Source organism: Pelophylax lessonae (assembly GCF_965119305.1).
Source record: "Pelophylax lessonae genome assembly, chromosome: 8".
Classification (NCBI taxonomy): domain Eukaryota; kingdom Metazoa; phylum Chordata; class Amphibia; order Anura; family Ranidae; genus Pelophylax; species Pelophylax lessonae.
The window spans coordinates 301,307,113-301,330,122 of record NC_138775.1 but is presented as its reverse complement, the minus strand read 5'-3'; the positions used below and the strand labels follow the sequence as shown (position 1 = coordinate 301,330,122).

General features: G+C 52.2%; 1 protein-coding gene across 1 annotated transcript in view; it reads left to right on the top strand.

The window, feature by feature from the left end:
• LOC309561683 (chromodomain-helicase-DNA-binding protein 5-like) overlaps nucleotides 1-23,010 on the top strand; it is a gene marked incomplete at both ends in the record, with an annotated part of 114,839 nt that overhangs the window by 51,867 nt on the left and 39,962 nt on the right. Inside the window, one exon of the mRNA XM_082265671.1 lies at nucleotides 22,092-22,213. Within this exon, the coding sequence (XP_082121797.1) occupies nucleotides 22,092-22,213 (122 nt within the window). The remainder of the gene's footprint in view (nucleotides 1-22,091; nucleotides 22,214-23,010) is intronic.

Genomic DNA, 23,010 nt, shown 5'->3' with positions numbered 1-23,010 from the left:
GGGGGCTGTCCCATCTGGTCAATACCCCCCTGCATGACCACTCCCAACTCAGTTTTAATCTGCCTAGCGTCAGGAGTAGTCAGGCTTACCTTGTGCTGGGGCTTCAGTCTCAGCCTTCCTAATCTTTTATTTGATTTTCTTTGAAAATGTCAGTTTTTTCTTACTTTACTAGCTGTTTATTTTGTCAGCTTCTAGTGTTAGTCTTCTCTTCGGATGAAGATGGATCATGCGGTGCTGGGATTCGGACTGACCGCCCTGGTTCTCCAGAGCAAAAGGGTCAGATGGACCCCCAGCCCGCCATTGAGCGTTCAGCTATGGCTCGCCCTGGCATTACGAACGACCCATCCCTGTTCGCTGCAGGGATGCAGCCGTGAGGTGGCTACCTCACAGGACACATCTACGGTGCTGCAGTGTCATGTCCCTGGCTCTCGGCACTCCCTGTCAGGTGAGGACAGCGGTTTTCCGTGCATAGAGGCTTCCCACGCCATCCGGTACAGGTAAGTACTTCTGTGTGGGGCCTCTGTCTGGGGTGGCAGTCTGTGTTGCTGTGTGTTCCCCATGTCTGTGCCTGTGTGACTCCCTGATGCAGTCCCTGCAGGGATCGCTTGTGCAGTTTTCTGTATGTGTGGGGGTCCCCTTTCCTGTGTCACTTCGGTGCATTGTTGGGGGTGCAGATTTTGTGTGGCGACCGCAGCGGAGTGAACTCGCGCGGTCCGCCATCTTTGATTTGGGCAGGCATGGTCAGCCTCTCTGTGGGCGATACTGCATGCTGTTTTGGCGCCATCCGCCGCCATTTTGGTGGGTGTAGAACGATCGGTCCGACCGCATGTTCGACGGCCATTTTCTTGAAGCCTCCAATGCAATCCTATGGGGCAGCCATTTTCCCTAAGACTGAAAGTCTTTAAGTTCAGCCTACTTCAGCAGCACTTCCTTTCCATATGCAGCAGGACATCGGTGGCAACACTCTGCGGGCTCTGCAGGTTATCGCTCTCAATATTCCTCTGTATTATCGCTTCTGGCTCAGTTTTCTCTCTCCTTTTGGGGTCTTTGTCACTGTAGCTGTAGCGGTGGGCTGCGCATTCCGCAGCGATTTAAAAGGGGCAGTACACATTTATTGCACTGTTTTTTTCTGTGCACTTTGAGCAATGGATTCTCAGGAAAGCAAGTTCCCCCCAGCTTTAGTGGGGGTCCCCAGTTCTCCTGTGGCCCCGCTGCGACCCGATTTAGCTGCTGTAGTGGCGACTTTGGTGTTACATAGTTACATAGTGAGGTTGAAAAAAGACATCAGTCCATCCAGTTCAACCTATGATGCGTGTGTGTGTTTGCTTTTAACCGTACATTGTATACCCCTGTATGTTGTACATTGTATACCCCTGTATGTTGTGGTCTTTAAGGTGCCCATCTAATAGTTTTTTGAAACTATCAATGCTCCCTGCTGATACGACTGCTTGTGGAAGAGAATTCCACATCCTTACCGCTCTTACAGTGAAGAACCCCTTACGCATTTTAAGGTTAAACCGTCTTTCCTCTAGTTTTAGTGAGTGGCCATGTGTCTTGTTGTATTTCCTTACTCTAAGTAGTTTGTTCCTTATGCTAGGGTCACCAGTACAGTATTTGTACATTGATATCATATCCCCCCTCAATCGTCTCTTCTCCAGAGAGAATAGGTTCAGTGCTTGTAGTCTTTCCTCATAGCTGATGTCCTCCATTCCCCTAATTATTTTTGTTGCCCTTCTCTGGACTCTTTCCAGTTCCAGCACATCCTTTCTGAGGACCGGTGCCCAGAACTGGACAGCATACTCCAGATGTGGCCGGACCAGAGTCTTGTAGAGCGGGAGAATAATCTCTTTATTTCTGGAGTGAATCCCCTTTTTTATACATCCCAATATTCTGTTGGCTTTGCTTGCAGCGGCTTGGCATTGCATGCCACTTCCAAGCCTGTTGTCTACCAGTACCCCCAGGTCCTTTTCCATCCTAGACTCACCCAGAGGTTCCCCCCCTAGTGAGCAGCTTGCTTTCTGGTTTCTGGCCCCCAAGTGCATTACTTTACATTTATCAACATTAAACCTCATCTGCCATGTAGTTGCCCACCCCGTTATTTTGTTTAGGTCCGCTTGTAAGGTTTCCACATCCTGTATAGAAGATATTGGCATGCTTAGTTTAGTATCGTCCGCAAATACTGAGATTGTACTCGATATCCCCTCCTCTAGATCATATATGAATAAATTAAACAGGATTGGTCCCAGGACAGAACCCTGGGGGACCCCACTTTCCACCCCCGCCCAATCCGAGTACTCACCATTAATCACCACCCTCTGTACTCTCCCCTGGAGCCAGTTCTCTATCCAGGTACTCACCTTATGGTCCATACCTACCTTCCTTAGTTTGTACAGTAAGCGTTTGTGGGGAACGGTGTCAAAGGCCTTTGCAAAGTCCAGATACACCACATCCACAGGCTTACCTTTATCTAAGTGGCAGCTCACTTCATCGTAGAAGGTTAATAGATTGGTTTGGCAAGAACGATTTTTCATAAATCCATGCTGATTACTACTAATTATATTGTTTTCATTACTAAAGTCTTGTATGTGGTCCCTTAACATCCCCTCCAAAATCTTGCAGACTACAGATGTTAGGCTGACCGGCCTATAGTTACCCGGGATATACCTCGGCCCCTTTTTAAATATTGGTACTACGTTGGCCTTTTTCCAATCAGCTGGCACCATACCCGTCTGTAAACTATCCTTAAAGATCAAGAATAATGGTCTGGCAATCACCTGGCTGAGCTATTTAAGAACCCTCGGGTGCAAGCCATCCGGTCCCGGTGATTTATTTATGTTAAGTTTCTCAAGTTTAGTTCTAAGTCTGTCTTCTGTTAGCCATGGCGGCACTTCCTGAGGTGTGTTGTTTAGATTGGCCTTACAAGCTAGGTTCGTGTAGCCCCCCGATTCTTTTGTGAAGACTGAAGAGAAGAAATTATTTAACACTTCCGCCTTTTCTCTGTCCTCAGTGGCCATATTTCCTTTGTCGTCTTTTATGGGGCCAATGTGTTCTGGCCTCGCTTTCTTACTGTTTATATACTTAAAGAACTTCTTGGGGTTCTTTTTACTCTCCTCCGCTATATGTCTCTCGTGTTCTATTTTAGCCGCCCTGATTTCATCTTTACATTTCTTATTACACTCTTTGTAATGCTTAAATGCTGCCAATGACCCCTCAGTCTTGTATTTTTTGAAGGCCTTTTCTTTAGCTCTAATATGCATTTTTATGTTGGAGTTTAGCCACCCAGGGTTTAATTTTGCTCTTTTAAATTTATTTCCCTTTGGAATGCACTGGTCAATCCCCTTGTTAAGTATGCTCTTGAAGCACTCCCATTTTTCCTCCGTGTTCTTTGTTTCCAGGGTTCTATCCCATTTGATATTTTCTAGCAGCGAGCGCAGTTTTGGGAAATTGGCTCTTTTGAAATTCAGCGTCCTTAAATTACCCCTCTGCTTCCTATAATTAATACTGAAACTTATTGACCTATGGTCACTGTTTCCTAAGTTCTCCCGTATTTCTATATCCGTGAGCAGGTCTGTATTGTTGGTAATCAGTAGGTCAAGTACCGCATTGTTTCTTGTCGGTGCATTCACCATCTGACCCATGAAATTGTCCTGCAAGATATTTAGGAACTGCCGAGCCTTGGCTGAGTGCGCAGTTCCATCTGCCCAGTCTATATCTGGATAATTAAAGTCCCCCATTATAATGACATTTCCCATCCTTGCTGCCAATCCTATCTGTAACATGAGGTCCGTCTCCCCCTCCTCCCTCAGGTTGGGGGGCCTATAGCATACGCCCAATATTACCTTCCCCACTGTGCCTTCCCTTTGAAGCTCTACCCATAGGGATTCTGCCTCGTCCTTAGCTCCATTATTAATATCATCCCTCATATTTACCTGTATACTGTTCTTAATATACAAACATACCCCTCCCCCTTTTTTACCCTCTCTATCTCTGCGATAAAGGGAATACCCCTGAATGGTCGCCATCCAGTCATGAGAGCTGTCAAACCAAGTCTCAGTTATCCCCACAAAATCTAAGTCCTCCTCCAACAACAGCAGCTCCAGCTCTCCCATCTTGTTGGCCAGGCTTCTGGCATTGGTATACAAACCTCTTAATTTTGAGCGGCTACATATATCCTCATTTGATGTTTTTAGGTTGCCCTCCTGATTTTTCCCCATACCCATCCTGGGTATAGGAGCTCCGTACACCCTACCGCTAGTGCCCCCATTTCTGCCCTCTGAAACTTGCTTTCCACTGGCTAATTCTACATCTGTACCCTCCCCCCCATTCCCTAGTTTAAAAGCCCCTCTAGCTTTTTGGCCATCCTCGCACCCAGTACGGCTGCACCCTCCCCATTTAGGTGCAATCCGTCCCTACAAAAGAGCCGGTGACCGACTGAGAAGTCAGCCCAGTTCTCCAGGAACCCGAAACCCTCCTTACTACACCAGCTCCTCAGCCACTTGTTAACTTCCCTAATCTCCCGCTGCCTCTCTGGTGTGGCTCGAGGTACAGGTAGTATTTCGGAAAATACTACCTTGGAGGTCCTTCTCCTCAACTTAGCGCCTAAGTCCCTGAAATCGTTTAGGACTCTCCGTCTTCCTCTGCCTATGTCATTGGTACCCACGTGTACCATGACAGCTGGGTCTTCCCCAGCCCCACCCAATAATCTGTCCACCCGATCCGCGATGTGCCGAACCCGAGCGCCCGGCAAACAACAGACTGTTCGGCACACATGGTCTTTGTCACAGATTACACTGTCTGTCCTTCTAATAATTGAGTCCCCTACCACCAGCACCTGTCTTTCCTTTCCCTTTCTCCCAGCCTCACTGGAGGAGTTCTTCCCCTGGCAGCTAGGGGCATCACTCTGCTCCAGCAATGCTGGTCCCTGACTGGTTTCCCCAACATCACACAACGGGGCGTATCTATTGGGGTGCTCCAGCCCAGGATCAGCCTCCTTGCCTTTTTGCCCTCTACCCTTCCTAACTGTCACATGTCTACTCTGCTCTGATGCCTGCACCTCCGATACTCCGCCCACCTCTGTGCAGACCCCTGCCTGCACCTGACAGGTACTGTGACGAGACCAATCTCGCCACTGGGCGTTGGAGAAGCCTGGTTGCTCGCCTCCTGCAATGGGACTATGGACCCTCTCATCAGCCCAGGCTAAACGTAAACCCCATGGCAATTTGACTGTTTGTGGCATCTGAGCGCTGTTTGGATATGTTGAGCGCTCAGATCCAGGCTATCTGGGGATGGGTTGAATGTAGGGGTTCTGTTCAGTAGACTGGGAGTTATGCATTTTTGTGTCTTTTTGTGTTTCTTTAAACATGTGGCTAATGGAGCCTTGCCTCTCCTGGAAGCTAAAACGTATTCCTGTAAACTGTAAGGAACAGGAAGCCAACTCCTAATATGGGCATTACAGGAAGTTCTGAGGAGACGGGCGGTCTATTGACACTCAAAGTGATGTGTATTGAGGGCTCGTTAGAGAACCATTGTTCTGTGTCTGACTGTTGTGTGCATTGATTGCCCCCTGGGGCTTCTGTCTCCTTGCATTGGTCAAAGCTATCTGACCAATCCCTGTTGACTCATTTTCAAGCCCTCATTTGCATATGCTGGAGAGGACCTTGGTGAGGACTGCAAGTGCTTTGCAATTGACCAATGGGAAAGCGGTTGTTGGGGGAAGGATGTTCCAATTTCTGTATAAAAGTGTGCTCTGTTCTTCCAATAAATGTTGTTCCTGTTTTACCCTCATCTCGGAGCTTTGTCTCGTTATTGGGGGAATCTGCTGCAGGGATTGCTATGGTCTTCCATACTCCCTTAGAGAATCACTGAGCTCTTGTAAGAGCTTGTGTAAGAGCTTGTTCTGCTGCACTCTCTGGGGAAAGAGAGGTTCACCCACAGGAACCTGGAGCCTTGTCGTTGGTCCAGGGTGGGTAGGAGATGCCAAGACCCTAACCAAGCTGCGGCGGTTCGTGGAGTCTGAAGTGCTTACGGTGTCTGATGGAGTGCTTGGAGCCCTCGGGAAGCACTAGGAGCATCTGTCAACGGAGGTACCTGCTCAGGGGTGCCCTGTTCCGTAACAGGTACGATCCTGGCTCTCCTCCGGTATGGACATTCGTCTCAGTGTTGCCAGCTGCTTCCCTAGATTCAGGACCTGAGCTTCCAGGGAAACAACGTGCTTACATTTTGCGCATTTGTATTCGCCCTCGATCACATGTCTGAGGAACGCATACATATTACAAGATGTACACCGAGTCGCATCTCCACACCCGCCGGGCATTGTACCTACTAATCTAATCTAATGGGGATTCAGTGATTTAAGTCTATCCTATGTGGCTATTTCCTGACTTCCTAACTCTACCTTCTCACCCTCTGGTACTCCGCTTCACTCACTTGACCCTCAGTTGCACAACACTCACAATCTCACAGCCCGGTCAGTCGCACGACACTCCCAGCCGCACCACCCGGTCAGTCGCACCACACTCCTGTCGCACTCACTCACAGTCTCACAGCCCGGTTCAGTCGCACCACCCTCACAATCGCACAGCCGGTCAGTCGCACCACACTACCAGTCGCTAGGACACTCACCAGTCGCAAGGACACTCACCAGTCGCAAGGACACTCACCAGTCGCAAAGATACTCACCAGTCGCAAAGATACTCACCAGTCGCAAGGAAACTTTACCAGTCGCAGGGACACTCACCAGTCGCAAGGACACTCACCAGTCGCTAGGACACTCACCAGTCGCAAGATACTCACCAGTCGCAAAGATACTCACCAGTCGCAAGGAAACTTCACCAGTCGCAAGGAAACTCACCAGTCGCAGGGACACTCACCAGTCGCAAGGACACTCACCAGTCGCAGGGACACTCCCAGTCGCAGGGACACTCACCAGTCGCAGGGACACTCACCAGTCGCAGGGACAGTCACCAGTCGCAAGGAAACTCACCAGTCGCAAGGACACTTCACCAGTCGCAAGGACACTCACCAGTCGCAAGGACACTCACCAGTCGCAGGGATACTCACCAGTGGTAAGATGCTCACCAGTCGCTAGATACTCACCAGTGGTAAGATGCTCACCAGTCGCTAGATACTCACCAGTCGCAAGGACACTCCCAGTCGCAAGATGCTCACCAGTCGCTAGATACTCCAGTCGCAAGGACACTCCCAGTCGCAAGGACACTCCCAGTCGCAAGGATACTCACCAGGTACTCGCTGGGCCTCAGTGATCAACCTCAGTCACCAGCCCTGTATGTGTGTGTGTTCCTTTAAGCCTGACACTTGCTTAGGCTCCTGTCTCCCTCCTCTGTCACTTGCCGATCAGTCTCCCCTCAGCTCCTCTCCCTGCCAATGGCCAGGTCAGGAATTGTGTGTCTCCTCTGCCCCCCTTGTCCTCTCTCTGTCTGCCGCCCGCCCTTGCAGGGGGTGGGTTACCTCACCGCTCGCTGCCCGCACACCACGCTCTTACCTCTGGGGGGGGGGTGGGGGGGGTCGCGTCGCCGCTCTTCTCATGAGGGGGGGGGGGTCACGCACCGCTCACCGCCGCTCTTCTCAGGGGGGGGGTCTCGCACCGCTCGCCGCCGCTCTTCTCAGGGGGGGGGGGTTCGCACCGCTCGGCGCCGCTCTCTTTAGAAGGGGGGGGGTGTTCACACACACACACTCGCTCCTTTGGTCAAACACACACACACGCTCCTCACACACGTCAGCCTCTGCTCCCCGCCTTGTCAGCCTCTGCTCCCACGCTGCTCAAGTCCGCAGCACAGCTGCAGACACATGGTGTCTAATATGGAAATGCTGATGTCTGAACGTGCTGCAAAAAAGAGGCCCAGATTGTCTCTCTCTTCTGATTCAGATGGGGATATGGCTGCTGCTGTGAGCATGCCCTTTTCAGGGTCCCGCTCATCCCTGGACCCCCCGGGGTCCAAGGGGGAGGCTGAAATGGAGGGGGTTGATACCTCCTCCCCAGGGTCACCTGAAGAACGGGCGACCATGGATGAGTTAATTGTTTCTGTTAAGGAGATCTTGCATTTAGAGGATGAACCCTGTCCTCTGGGCATTGTGTCCTCATTTGGGACGCACAGGACCCGCAAGTCTGCGCAGGTTTTCCCCTGCCCAGCTGAGTTTCATTACACTGTTAATGAAATGTGGCGCACGTTAAAACGTCCATTCCTGGTACCTAGTCGGTTCAAATTGCTTTATCCTTTTGCGCCGGCTACGGAATCACGATGGTGTGTGCCTCCACAGGTAGATCACACTGTGGCTGTGTTAAACAAGGCTACCTTGGTTCCTACTGAGGATACCCTGGTTTTCCGGGATCCCACGGACCGGCGGTTGGAGTCTCCAGCTGCTTAGGTGCAATCTCGTGTCTGATGGTGTTCCGCCTGCCCGGCTGGAAATGGTGGATCAGATCCACCAAGGAGTCATGTATTTGTGTGATGCAGCCTTGAATGAGGCCCCCTTAGTGGCTCGCCTCTCTAGTGTCGCGGTACTTAACCGGCGACTGATATGGCTGAAGAGCTGGTCGGCTGACCAGTCCTCACGGAAAACAGTTGCTGATTTTCCCTATGCTGAGTTTCACCTTTTTGGCGAGGCGTTGGATACCCTGGTGAAAGGCGTCACGGGGGGCAAGAGCACTATGCTGCCCCAGAACCCGAAGAACAAGTCCTTTCGGGGCAAGCGGGGTTCTGGGCCTAGATCAAATCAGGGGTCCTTTCGTGCCTTTCGGAACCAATCCAAGGGCAAGCCCTTCAAGGCCCAGGGCAGTCAGAAGAAGCCCTGGGTGGGTAAGCAGAAGTCCGGCAATGCTGGCGCGGCGGGTCAATCCGCCTCTGCCTGAAGGGGCACCCTCACCCGTTTCAGGGGTGGGGGGACGTTTGCGCGGTTTCCTCCAACCATGGTTGCTCCGGATATCGGACAGGTGGGTTCTGGAAATCGTTCGATCGGGATTTCCCGGCCGGCGGACAGATTCTTTTCCTCCAATCTTCATCTGCTTCCAGAGAGTCTGCAGGACATGCATCAAGCGGTGTAGGACCTGCTTGCTCAGGGAGTGATTGTCCCGGTGCCTCATCGGGACAGGTTTCGAGGGTTTTATTCCAATCTGTTCACTGTGCCCAGAAAGGAGGGCAAAGTGCGTCCTATTCTGGACCTAAAAGCGCTGAACCGCTTTGTGCGTGTTCGGAAGTTCCGTATGGAGTCTCTCCGTTCGGTGGTGGCCTCCCTGAGTCCAGGGGAATTCCTGGCCTCAATAGATCTGAAGGATGCGTACCTGCACATCCCCATTTTCGAGGGTCACCAGCGGTGCCTTCGGTTTGCTATCGCAGAGGACCACTACCAGTTTGTGGCGTTACCTTTCAGTCTCGCTTCGGCACCAAGGGTGTTTACCAAAGTGTTGGCGCCGGTTCTGGGCCTACTGAGGGCTCAGGGCATTGCGGTCTTGGGTTACCTGGACGATCTACTTCTGAGATCACGTGCCAGCCAGTACCTAGTGCGCGATCTGTCCACCACGGTGCAGACGCTCCAGGAGTTCGGATGGACCATCAACGTTCAGAAATCGACGTTGTCTCCATCGCTTCGTCTTCCCTACCTGGGAATGATTCTGGACTCTGCTCAGGCAAAGGTGTTCTTACCGGAGGACAAGCTCCGGACTTTGCTTGACGAGATCAGGTCCCTCAGGGACAGCCCGTCCTCGTCACTCAGGACCTGTATGCGGGGCCTGGGGTTGATGGTATCGGCCTTCGAGGCGATACCCTTTGCACAGTTCCACACGCGGGCTCTCCAAGCGGAGATCCTGGCCAGGTGGGACAGACTGCCTCAGTCCCAGGAGTGCTCGGCCAGCCCGGGAGGTGACCGACATTCTGTCTTGGGCCGACATTCTGTCTTGGGCCGAGGCTCATGTCCCGGCGATCTCGGCAGTTCACATTCCGGGTGTGGAGAATTGGCAGACCCGGAATTCCTGGCCTCGATAGATCTGAAGGATGCGTACCTGCACATCCCCATTTTCGAGGGTCACCAGCGGTGCCTTCGGTTTGCTATCGCAGAGGACCACTACCAGTTTGTGGCGTTACCTTTCAGTCTCGCTTCGGCACCAAGGGTGTTTACCAAAGTGTTGGCGCCGGTTCTGGGCCTACTGAGGGCTCAGGGCATTGCGGTCTTGGGTTACCTGGACGATCTACTTCTGAGATCACGTGCCAGCCAGTACCTAGTGCGCGATCTGTCCACCACGGTGCAGACGCTCCAGGAGTTCGGATGGACCATCAACGTTCAGAAATCGACGTTGTCTCCATCGCTTCGTCTTCCCTACCTGGGAATGATTCTGGACTCTGCTCAGGCAAAGGTGTTCTTACCGGAGGACAAGCTCCGGACTTTGCTTGACGAGATCAGGTCCCTCAGGGACAGCCCGTCCTCGTCACTCAGGACCTGTATGCGGGGCCTGGGGTTGATGGTATCGGCCTTCGAGGCGATACCCTTTGCTCAGTTCCACACGCGGGCTCTCCAAGCGGAGATCCTGGCCAGGTGGGACAGACTGCCTCAGTCCCAGGAGTGCTCGGCCAGCCCGGGAGGTGACCGACATTCTGTCTTGGGCCGACATTCTGTCTTGGGCCGAGGCTCATGTCCCGGCGATCTCGGCAGTTCACATTCCGGGTGTGGAGAATTGGCAGGCCGACTATCTGAGCCGCCAGACCCTGGACCAGGGGGAATGGTCCCTACACCCGGAGGTCTTTCAAATGCTGTGTGTGAGGTGGGGGTCCCCGGACGTGGATCTGTTCGCATCCTGGCTAAATCAAAAGATGGAAAGGTTCGTGGCAAGAATGCGCGATCCGTTGGCGGACGCCTCGGATGCGTTGGTAGCCCCTTGGCATCAGTATCGTCTGATGTATGCCTTTCCTCCGATTCAGTTACTTGCCCGGTTCCTCCGCAGATTGGTCTCGGAACCGCGCCTGGTGATTCTGGTGGCTCCGGACTGGCCACGCCGGTCCTGGTACGCCGACGTTGTTCACCTGGCAGTGGCGCCTCCGTGGCGTCTGCCTCTGCGGGAAGATCTCCTGTCTCAGGGTCCGATCTTCCATCCTGCTTTACAGTCGCTGGCTTTAACGGCCTGGCTGTTGAGACCCAGGTCCTGAAGGACAGGGGTCTCTCTTCTGAGGTCATCCCTACCCTTGTCAAGGCTAGAAAGACCTGGAAGGCTTATTTCGCCTGGTGTGAGTCCAGGGAGTTCTCCCCTCGATCGTACTCGGTGTCCAGAGTGTTGGCCTTCCTCCAGTCTGGGGTGGACCAGCGCCTGGCGCTGGCCACGATCAAAGGCCAGGTGTCCGCACTGGCTATTCTTTTTCAACGCCCTGTGGCGTCTCACTCTCTGGTTCGCACTTTCATTCAAGGTGTGCGACATTTGGCTCCTCCCAGGAAGGAGCCTTTACCTCCATGGGACTTGAACTTGGTTCTGTCCGTCTTACAGCGTGCTCCCTTTGAAAACATTCGGGAAATATCGTTGCCTCTGCTGTCTAAGAAGGTTGTCTTTTTGGTGGCGATCACTTCGGCTCGCAGGGTGTCTGAACTGGCAGCGTTATCTTGCCGTTCTCCGTACTTGGTGATTCACCGGGATAAGGTGGTTTTGCGTCCGCATCCCTCCTTTCTTCCTAAGGTGGTCTCTGAGTTCCACATTAATGAGGACATTGTCCTGCCTTCCCTTTGTACGAAGCCTAAGCATCCTAAGGAGGTTGCTCTGCATTCCTTGGATGTTGTCAGGGCGATCAGGGTTTACCTGTCGTCTACGGAGTCCTTTCAGGAGACGGATTCCCTCTTTGTCCTTCCTGAGGGACCTCGGAAGGGCATGGCTGCATCTGCAGCCACTATTGCCAAATGGATCAGACAGACCATTGAACAGGCTTACGCCTTGAAGGAACGGGTTCCACCCTTCCCTGTTAAGGCGCACTCTACCAGATCTGTGAGTGCGTCCTGGGCCTATTGGCATCGGGCCTCAATGGCCCAGGTGTGCAAGGCTGCGACTTGGTCGTCGGTGCATACTTTTTCCAAATTCTACAAAGTAGACGTTCGGGCATCGGCTGATGCTTCCTTTGGCCACAAAGTTCTCAGTGCGGCAGTGCCATGATGGACCCTCGTGTTTTTTTCTGGGTCCCTGGCTGTTGGCATTTGCTTTCCTGGGCTGTTGCTCCTGTTGAGCATTGTTTTTTTCTGTTGCCCAGTTGGTTCTCTTACAGTGCGTGTAAGATTCCTTTCTCTGATGTGGGTACTGCGTTGCCTTTTCTACGGTTGCGTCTCCCACCCCTCATGTCTATACTGCTTTGGGACATCCCAACAGTGATGACTTAGAGGTGGCGGCGACTGTCGGAGGACGAAAGAGAAAACTGAATTTTTGTAAAATCTTACCTGTAAAATTCCTTTCTCTGAGTCCTCCGACAGTCGCCGCCCCCGCCCCTCTTTTGGGGTTCTTATTACCTACTGCTATGCTACCAAACTGAGTTGGGAGTGGTGATGCAGGGGGGGTATTGACCAGATGGGACAGCCCCCATGGGTGTGTATATGCTAATGCCTTTTGTCTTTTGACTAAGTCTATATGCCTAGCTACTCCTGCGGATGGGAAGTCAATACCCAACAGTGATGACTTAGAGGTGGAGGCGACTGTCGGAGGACTCAGAGAAAGGAATTTTACAGGTAAGATTTTACAAAAATTCAGTTTTTTTCGTGCAATAGCATTTTTTGGTTTCCCTATATCAGGGGTGGGGAACCTTTTTTCTACCAAGGGCCATTTGGACATCATTCGGGGGCCGTACAAAATGTATGCATAAATGTAATAGGCATTGATTTGCGGCAAAAAACGCTGTAAAAAATTGCGTGACTTTGAGGTCACAAAAGTGTGAAAGGAGCCTTCAGTGATCAAGGTATAGTGTGCCCCCTTTCAATGCAGACTGACCACAGCGTGCCCCTTTCAATGCAGAGTGACCACAGCGTGCCCCCTTTCAATGCAGAGAGACCACAGCGTGCCCCCTTTCAATGCGGAGTGACCACAGCGTGCCCCCTTTCAATGCGGAGTGACCACAGCGTGCCCCCTTTCAATGCAGAGAGACCAGCGTGCCCCCTTTCAATGCGGAGTGACCACAGCGTGCCCCCTTTCAATGCAGAGTGACCACAGCGTGCCCCATTTTCAATGCAGAGTGACCACAGCATGCCCCCTTTCAATGCAGAGTGACCACAGTGTGCCCCCTTTCAATGCAGAGTAACCACAGCGTGCCCCCTTTCAATGCAGAGTGACCACAGCGTGCCCCCCTTTCAATACAGAGTGACCACAGCGTGCCCCCTTTCAATGCAGAGTGACCACAGTGTGCCCCCTTTCAATGCAGAGTGACCACAGCGTGCCCCCTTTCAATGCATAGTGACCACAGCGTGCCCCCCTTTCAATGCGGAGTGACCACAGCATGCCCCCTTTCAATGCAGAGTGATTGAACACAGCGTGCCCCATTTCAATGCGGAGTGATTGACCACAGCGTGCCCCCTTTCAATGCGGAGTGATTGAACACAGCGTGCCCCATTTCAATGCGGAGTGATTGACCACAGCGTGCCCCCTTTCAATGCATAGTGACCACAGCGTGCCCCCTTTCAATGCGGAGTGATTGAACACAGCGTGCCCCATTTCAATGCGGAGTGATTGACCACAGCGTGCCCCCTTTCAATGCATAGTGACCACAGCGTGCCCCCCTTTCAATGCGGAGTGCCCACAGCGTGCCCCCTTTCAATGCGGAGTGCCCACAGCGTGCCCCCTTTCAATGCGGAGTGATTGACCACAGCGTGCCCCCTTTCAATGTGGAGTGCCCACAGCGTGCCCCCTTTTAATGCAGAGTGCCCCCTTTTAATGCGCAGTGCCCACAGCGTGCCCCCGCTCAATGCGGAGTGCCCACAGCGTGCCCCATTTCAATGCAGAGTGATTGACTACAGCGTGCCCCCTTTCAATGAGGAGTGCCCACAGCGTGCCCCCTTTTAATGCAGAGTGCCCCCTTTTAATGCGCAGTGCCCACAGCGTGCCCCCTTTTAATGCAGAGTGCCCAGAGCGTGCCCCCTTTTAATGCGCAGTGCCCAGAGCGTGCCCCCTTTCAATGCGGAGTGCCCACAGCGTGCCCCCTTTCAATGCGGAGTGCCCACAGCGTGCCCCCTTTTAATGCGCAGTGCCCAGAGCGTGCCCCCTTTCAATGCGGAGTGATTGGCCACAATGCTGAGTGAATAGCGTGCCAAGCCCCAGAGCACTTACCTGTTGTAGCGGCGGCCGGCTTCCTCTCTTCAGTCCCCGCGTCTCTTCGAGTCCTCCCGCGTCCCGCCTCCTCCTCGGCCAATGACATTGGCCGAGGAGGAGGCGGATCCATGAGACAGTAGCGAATTTTCATTCGCTATTGTCACACAAATGGGCGGGCTCGAAGCGCACTGCTCTGCGCCTCGGGTCCAGCCTTTTCGGAGATTCACAGTTTCAGAACGGAGCCATCGGCTCCTTGTGACACAGCGGCACGGATCGCAACGATTGTGCGGGCCGGACAGAAGGATTGTGCGGGCCGCATACGGCCCGCGGGCCGGAGGTTCCCCACCCCTGCCCTATATGATAGGGCGTGGCACAGTCACACATTGGTGTCCATAATGCCACCTTGTGGTGACACCAGATACACATACTTTGAATGTTTGACTTTAGGCACAATTGAAGGTCGGTTGTCGGCCTTAGCCATTTACTTCCAATGTCCCTTGGCGACTAACTCCTTGATTCACACCTTTATTCGAGGGTTGCGTCATCTGGCTCCACCGAGGAGATCCCCTTTGCCTTTGTGGGATCTGAATTTGGTTTTGTCCGTTCTGCAACGACCTCCTTTTGAGAATATCAGAGAAATCTCTCTGCCTGTGTTGTCTCATAAAGTTGCCTTTCTGGTGTCTATCACCTCTGCTCGCAGGGTGTCTGAGTTGGTGGCTCTGTCTTCCCGTCGCCTTATCTGGTCGTTCATAGGAATAAGGTTGTTCTGCGACCTAACCAATCTTTTCTTCCTAAGGTGGTGTCGGCTTTCCACCTTAATGAAGATATTGATTGCCTTCACTCTGTGCGAAGCCCAAGCATCCTAAAGAATTTGCCTTGCATTCTCTGGATGTGGTTCGGGGATCAGGGTTTACCTGTCGGCCACGGAATCCTTTCAGATGTCTGATTCCCTGTTTGTCCTTCCTGAGGGATCTCGGAAGGGTTTGGCTGTGTCTGCTGCAACCATATCAAAATGGATCAGACAGACTATTGTTCAGGCCTATTCACTGAAGGGTCAGGTGCCTCCTTTCCCTGTGAGGTCGCATTCTACTAGAGCGCTGAGTGCCTCTTGGGCTTTTTACCATCAGGCTTCTGTGGCTCAGGTGTGTAAAGCGGTGACCTGGTCGTCTGTACACACTTTTACAAAATTCGACAAGATTGATTTAATGGCATCCTCGGATGCTTCCTTTGGCTGCTGTTTGCTGAAGAGATTGATGTTCTCTTTCAGGGGTGAATTTTTGTTTTGGGCTCCTGTTGGTGTTGGTTGGGCTTTCTGTTGCCCTGTTGGCTACGTTTTCTAGCCTTGTTAATACGTTAACAGTTGTTGGTTGCGTTCTTCCCACCCCTCATGCCTACACTGCTATGGGACGTCCCATTGGTGAAGAAACATTGAAGAGCTGCGTCTGTCAGAGGACATAAGGGAAAAACGGAAAATTTATATCAAATACTTACCGTAATTTTCCTTTCCTGATGGACTCCATGGCAGCATACGTATCGGGTTTGGCCCCGCCTCCAAACCTACCCATAGGACCTCAATCCTATAAATCTTTGCTCCTGTTCAGCACACGTGTTCTGTAACTATCCTCCACAGAAATCCGGGAGGGAACTCCTGCTGCCATGGAGTCCATCAGGAAAGGAAAATTACGGTAAGTATTTGATATAAATTTTCCGTTTTCCTGACAGACTCCATGGCAGCATACGTATAGGGAAATAACTCGCCGTACACACAGGGTGGGCAGGTGCTGAACAGAAAAGTTTAATGCATTTTGTCAAACAGACAGGACTTGCAAACCAAAATTCACAGACGAAAGAGCCGCTGGCTCAACACAGTAATGGGACAGGAACGTGTTAATAGAGGACCACGACGCTGCTCTGCAGATGACTTCAGGAGCCACATGTCTGGATACTGCCCAGGAGGTAGAGATGCTCCGCGTCGAATGAGCTGTAACTACTGCTGGAGGGGTCAAGCCCTTAGCCCTATAAGCCCACTGGATGGTCTGGATGATCCAGGAGGAAATGGATCTCGTCGAGGCTCTTGAACCTTTGTTTTTTCCATAGAAGGTAACAAAAAGATGTTCTGATTTTCTGAAAGAGGAAGTGGCATCTAAATATTTCTTAATACATTTTCCAACATCCAGAGGATGAACCAAAGATTCTTCCTCTTCCTGTCTAAAGGTTGGTAACACTGTTTCTATGTTTTCATGGAAGACAGAAGTCCTTTTTGGTCTCGCATCCAGCATGGGAATGAGCACCACTCTGTCAGGAAAAAATGTTAAGAAAGGCTCTTGTGTCCCAAAGGACCCAATTTCCGACACTCTTTTTGCTGAGGTTACAGCTACCAGAAACACTGTTATCAGTGTAAGCTCTCTTATGGTCAAAGAATCAGACCTGTCTTGAATCTGACCCGCCAGGAAATCCAGAACTAGTGGCAGATCCCACTTGGGAAACCTGGGTTTTCTCTGAGGTCTGATTCTCACTGCCCCTTGGAAGAACTGACGAATTAGGGCATGAGTGGTCCAGGAGATCCCTGTAAAAGCGGAAATAGCCGAGACCTGGACTCTGAGCGAACTCACTGATAGAGGCAAGTCCAGACCTGATTGGAGAAAGCTCAATACATCCTGGATCTTAATTGAAGATTGAGGATCAGGCCTTGTAGTCAACTGTGCAGAAAATTTTTCCCAGATTCTCTGATAAACCCTGTTCGTTGAGCTTCTTCTAGCACTAAGCAATGTCGAGATTGCCGTTTCTGGACAGCCTAAAGCCTGTAACCTCCTCCTCTCAACATCCAGACCCTGAGATGTAGACGGTCTGGGCACGGATGGAGTACAGACCCCTGGGACAACAGATCCGGTCTGAAGGGTAGCGGGATTGGGTCTCGGACACTGAGTAGCGTCAGAAGGGGAAACCATGGCCTGTTCGGCCAGAAGGGAATCACCGCCACTACCTCCACTGGCTCCGACCTGAGTCTCCGAAGAAACTGTAACACAATCGGAATTGGTGGGAAGGCGTATGCCCTGTGGAATCTCCACTGATCCGAGAGTGCATCTATCCCTGATGCTTGTGGATCTCTGAATCTTGAATAGTACCTCGGCAGTTTGTGATTGCAGGGGGAGGCGAAGAGGTCTACCTCTGGAGAGAGCCCCAATGTTAGGATCCAGTCAAACGTTTCCTTGTGAAGGGACCACTCGTTGTTGTCCAGATCCACTCTGGACAAGAAGTCTGCTTTGACATTCTGGACTCCTGGAACATAAACCGCTGAAAGATTCGAGAGATTTTTCTGTGCCCAGGACATAATCGGCTCCACTTCCCTCAATAGGGACCAGCTGCGTGTTCCCCCTTGCTTCCTGATGTATGCCACTGCTGAGGTGTTGTCCAGACGCAGCATGACAGGTTGGTCTTTTGTCAGGTGAGAAAAAGCCCGAAGAGCTTGGAATGCTGCTCGGAGTTCTAGTATGTTGGATACTATTCCTCGAGTGGAAAACTCCCACCTGCCCTGTGCCACCTCCGACAGACAGTGGGCACCCCAGCCTATGTTGCTGGCATCCGAGGTAACCACTAACCACGGAGCTGGCTTCAGAGAGTGGCAGTTCAGCAGGTGGTCTCTGCACAACCACCAGGGGAGACTCGCTCTCATTGAAGGGGTTAAGAAGATGCGTTGATCCAGATGCCACGTATCCCATTGCTGAAGGAATCCCTTCTGAAAGGGTCTCATCCTCCACAGGGCCCACTTCACCATGGGGACTACTGCGACCATAGTCCCGATCACCTTCAGGCATTGACGTGCCTGAAGATGAGAGGATGAGAGGGCAAAGCGAATCCTGTCTCGAAGTGTCCCTATTTTTTCCTCTGGAAGAGAGATAGTCGCCCTCTCTGTGTCGAACAGAGCGCCCAAGTAGATCAGGGACTGAGTTGGAATCAGGTGACTCTTCTCCTTGTTGAGTAACCAGCCAAACTTCTGGAGAGTGGACACGAACTGCTCCAGATGAACTAATAGTTGGTCTCTGTCTTGGGACAACAGGAGGAGATCGTCCAAATAGTGGTGAAGACGGATACCTTTCAATCTCAGTAGGGCTACCACGGCCAATAAGATTTTTGAAAAGGTCCGTGGAGATGTTGAGAGCCCGAATGGGAGACAGATAAACTGAAGATGTAATCCTCCCACTTCGAACTGGAGAAACCTTTGAAAATCTTCGTCCACAGGGACATGAAAGTAGGCGTCTTTCAAGTCGATGGACACCATCCAATCTGCCGGCTGGACTGACTGCTGTATGGACAACAGGGTCTCCATTTTGAACCTTTCTTTTTTTATGAATTTGTTCAAGAAGGTCAAATCTATTACTGGTCTCCATGATCCGTTCTTCTTTTGGACCAGAAAGAGCGGAGAATATATTCCTTGGCCTCGCTCGGACTCTGGAACGGAGATGACAGCCCCTTGAGCAATGAGAGCTTCGACGTAAGAAAACAAAATCTGACGCCTTTCTTCTAGGAATGGTATGGCAGTAGGCAGGAACCTTGAGCCTGGCCTCTCCTTGAAGACCCACTTGTGACCTGAGGACACCGTCTTGACGGCCCAGGGGTCCTGAATCGAAGCCGCCCAGACATGCCGGAAGGAGCGTAGACGCGCACCCACCCGACATGTCTGAGCGGGCCCACCTTCAAAAGGACTTAGTGGGCTCACGGTCCCCCGAGGAGACATTCTTTGTCGTCTTCCTGGAAGACTGTCTGGATCTCCAGTTCCGGTTGAACTCCCGACCAGGTCTATAAGAACGAGCTTCCCTGGCCCGGTCAGGAACAAATTTTCTGGTAGGCTGTCCTTTCTTGACGTTGAACTGGCGCCGATCCTGGGGAAGAAACCCAGACTTACCGCCTGTAGCCCGGGCTATGGCCTCGTCAAGTTTATTCCCGAAAAGGGAGGACCCCTCAAAGGGAATACGGCACCAAACTTGCTTTGATGCCGGATCCGCAACCCAAGGGCGGAGCCAAAGAGCTCTCTTAGCTTTGACCGAGGACAGCATAACCCTTGCCAATAGACGGATCAGGTCTATGGAAGCCTCCCCAAGGAACGACGCGCCCAGCCTAAGCTCCTGGATTGGAGCGCTTCTGGACACCTCCTCCGACACCGATCTGACCGATTCGTCTACCACATCAGCCCAAGACTCCATGGCTTTGGATAGAGCGGCTAAAGCCAGGACTGGCTTACAGGCCATACCTGCTGTAAGGTAGATTCTTTTCAAATCGGAGTCCATCCTTCGGTCCAACGGGTCTTTAAATGAGACCGTATCCTCTAAGGGAAGGGTCACGTGCTTGACCAGTCTCATGACTGCTGCGTCAACTAGAGGAGGAGACTCAAGATGTTTCACATCATCCTCTTTGAAGGGGTAAAGTTTAGCCATCTTGGATACTAAGGAATTCTTTCGTTCCACCTTTCTCCACTCCTCCAAGATAATTTCACCCAACTCTCCCAGGAAGGGAAAATTAACACGCTCCTTATTGAGCTGTTTAAAGTACTTCTTCTGCTTGGGAGGGGGAACAGCTGACTCTTCCCAATTTAAGGTCTCTCTGACCGCTTTAACCAGGGAAGGCACCAAGGTATATTCAAAACCCAGGCAGGGATCCTCATCTTCAGAGTCGCTACCTGACAAGAGCATCGACTGATGGCTTGTGTGGGCCGACTCGAAATCTTCCTGTACCTGGAGTGCTACAGGGGAAGGGCTTGGGGAAGCCATTGCAGTGTCTTGAGAACGACTGACACCCATCTCTGCCAAAGAGTCCTTTACTACTCTCTTGACCAAAGCCTCAATGCGTTGATCGGAAGTATCCCTTTCTCCCGCAGCCTGGGAGAAACATCTGTCACAGAAAAGCTTCCTCTCCGGGACACTAGCGCCACAGCCCCTGCAACCTGCTTTGTCAGGTCTCCGTGCGTGGCTGGCTGAAGTAGACGCTTTACGATGATGTGAGCCCGAACGGGACTTTCCTGTAGAGTGCCGGTGGCGAGAGCTCGAGCGCCTTTCACTTCTTTGAGAAGAGTGCCTAGTCTCTGAACGAGGAGGGCTGTAAACAAGAGAAAAAACAGAAAAAACAGACAGGAAGCTAGGAACACTTGAGTTCCTACCCCCACCCCCTATAACCCACAACCCCACCAAGAAGCCCCAAATACCTGTTAGGGGCGGGCTGACCACCGGAGGGCAAAGTAGCTTCCATTCTGATGCTGACCTACAAGAATGAGCCGGACAGCATGTCAGAAAAACCAGCAAAGCGGGGGGGGGGGGGGGGTGGTGCTCCCAAACTGGGGCCAGTACTCACCAGGAACCAAGGTTAGCAGGCAGAGCGGCAGCGCACAGCAAAACGACCACAAAACGAACCATTTTCGTATGTGTAACACCCAGTATCAGCAGTGTGTACAAACACAACACTGCTGACAGCTCTGGGGTTTAAATATGGCGCCTGGTGACGTCATCAGCGATCGCCACCGACGCCAGCTTACTGCGCATGCGCCGTGCTTACACTGCGCATGCGCGAGAACCAAGCCTCGTTCCCGAGGCGCCGCACATGCGCAGTAGCGCGCACCGGAGGCCGGTCAGGAAGTGAATCGCTGACCGGCCCCGGACCACTAGCCACCAGGGAAAGCAGGAGAAAACCAGGTAAGACATAAAGGCACTAGCATGAGCAATAATATAAACAAAATAGCTGCCATGGAGGACTTTGTACTCACGAACCGCAGATCACCAGGGATGGATGCACACACCGGACTTATCTCATTCTTAGGGTACCGGCCACCCGCAGCAGCTGGGCTTTTTGGCCAAGGCTGCATACATCTTCGCCCCTACTCCATACCCCGCAGCAGCTGGGGCTTATTGGAGAGCTCCATACCCGATTGGTAGAGCCATCCATCACCCGGAATCCATCTTCAGGTAGGATATCAGGTAATCCTTTGGAGGACAAAAAAAGAACACGTGTGCTGAACAGGAGCAAAGATTTATGGGAGTGAGGTCCTATGGGTAGGTTTGGAGGCGGGGCCAAACCCGATACGTATGCTGCCATGGAGTCTGTCAGGAAATTGGATTTTTGTAAGAATTTACCGTAAAATTATTTTCTCTGAGTCCTCTGACAGACGCAGCTCCCGCCCCTCTGTTCTGGGGTTGGTTGTGTTTTCTTTCACTGCTTTCTACAAAACTGAGTGTGTGAGGGGTTATGTGCATAGGACGGCCCCTATAGGCATGTCAAGTGAAAGCTTTCACTGCCTAGTCTACTCCTGTAGAGGGCGCATTACCCATTGGTAAAGAAACATTGAAAAGGGGGGATGGGGGGCGCTATGTGTGATATCATTCCAGAGGCGGGAAGTAGAACTTGTTTATTATAAATCATTTTTCTATCCAATCACTTTATTAGGAACAAGTTTATCAACAGATTTTATATTTTAAGCAATAATGGCAATGGCTGAAAATCTCTGCAGAGTATTCCTCCCTGAGGCCGGTGTCCCGCCTCCGCACTTTGCGTTCCCTCCCTTTCTCCGACGCATTTTGTTTTTTGCAGGCGATTTTTTTTTACCCATTTTTGTGCTTTTTCCTGCGTTTGTTGGGTGGATTACAAATCACAAACGGCGGTAAAATCTCAGCGCATGATTTTCTGCAGATTCTCCATTGAAGTCTCCCAAACCAAAAAACGCAGAGGTGAGGGGCCCTGTAAGGGGTGGGGGATGGGGGAATGTCCCACCAGCAGCTGCGAGGTCGATCTCTGCGATCTTCTGATGCGTTTTTTATCTTATAATGATATTTTCCAGCTCTTCAGGGGGTTAAATGACTACAAGATCCGCTACAAACTTCTGCTGACCGGAACCCCGCTACAGAACAACCTGGAGGAACTCTTCAATCTTCTCAGCTTCCTCACCCCGGAGAGGTTCAAGTAAGTCCTTTCATCCTGACCTCCACATGGATAGGAGTGCCAACGGGTCAGAGGCCCGCCCATGAGGAGGCGGGATGGGAGGGAGGAGCTTGGTGGGTTCATTCATTACATTATAGAGATATTATGGAGGTGAAGTCTGCAGGGCTGGGACAGCGATTGGATTTGGGGCTGAGAGTGTCCTTAGTGTGCCATATGGGCCCCTCCCGAAGAGGAATGACCTGACTCCTTCCCCCTCTCCCCCCAGAGGGGCAAGACTCCTGACGAGAGAGGCACACTCAGGTCCATCTATACAAAAGGCCCCTCTCCTCATTATAAACCAAAGCCGACCAATGAGTCCAGAATAGACCACACCCACGAGGCCTGGAACAGGGGGGAGCTCAACAGGCCCCGCCCCCATCTGCACCGGCATGGCACAGGCAGTGCGGTCTTTGTCGGGCACAAAGGGGAGGGGAGAGGGGGGCAGCCTGTGTGTGGTCAATGTACATGCGGGGAGGCTGGGGGGAATCAGCCTGGGGGGGGAAGTCCTCTGGTGGCAGTTGAGTGGGGGGGAAGTGGGGAGGGGGGCAGTACTCTGGTGGCAGCTGAGGGGGGGGGAAGAGGGGAGGGGGGCAGTCCTCTGGTGGCAGCTGAGGGGGGGGGGGAAACGGGGAGGGGGGCAGTCCTCTGGTGGCAGCTGAGGGGGGGCAGTCCTCTGGTGGCAGCTGAGTGGGGGGGAAGCGGGGAGGGGGGCAGTCCTCTGGTGGCAGCTGAGTGGGGGGGAAGCGGGGAGGGGGGCAGTCCTCTGGTGGCAGCTGAGT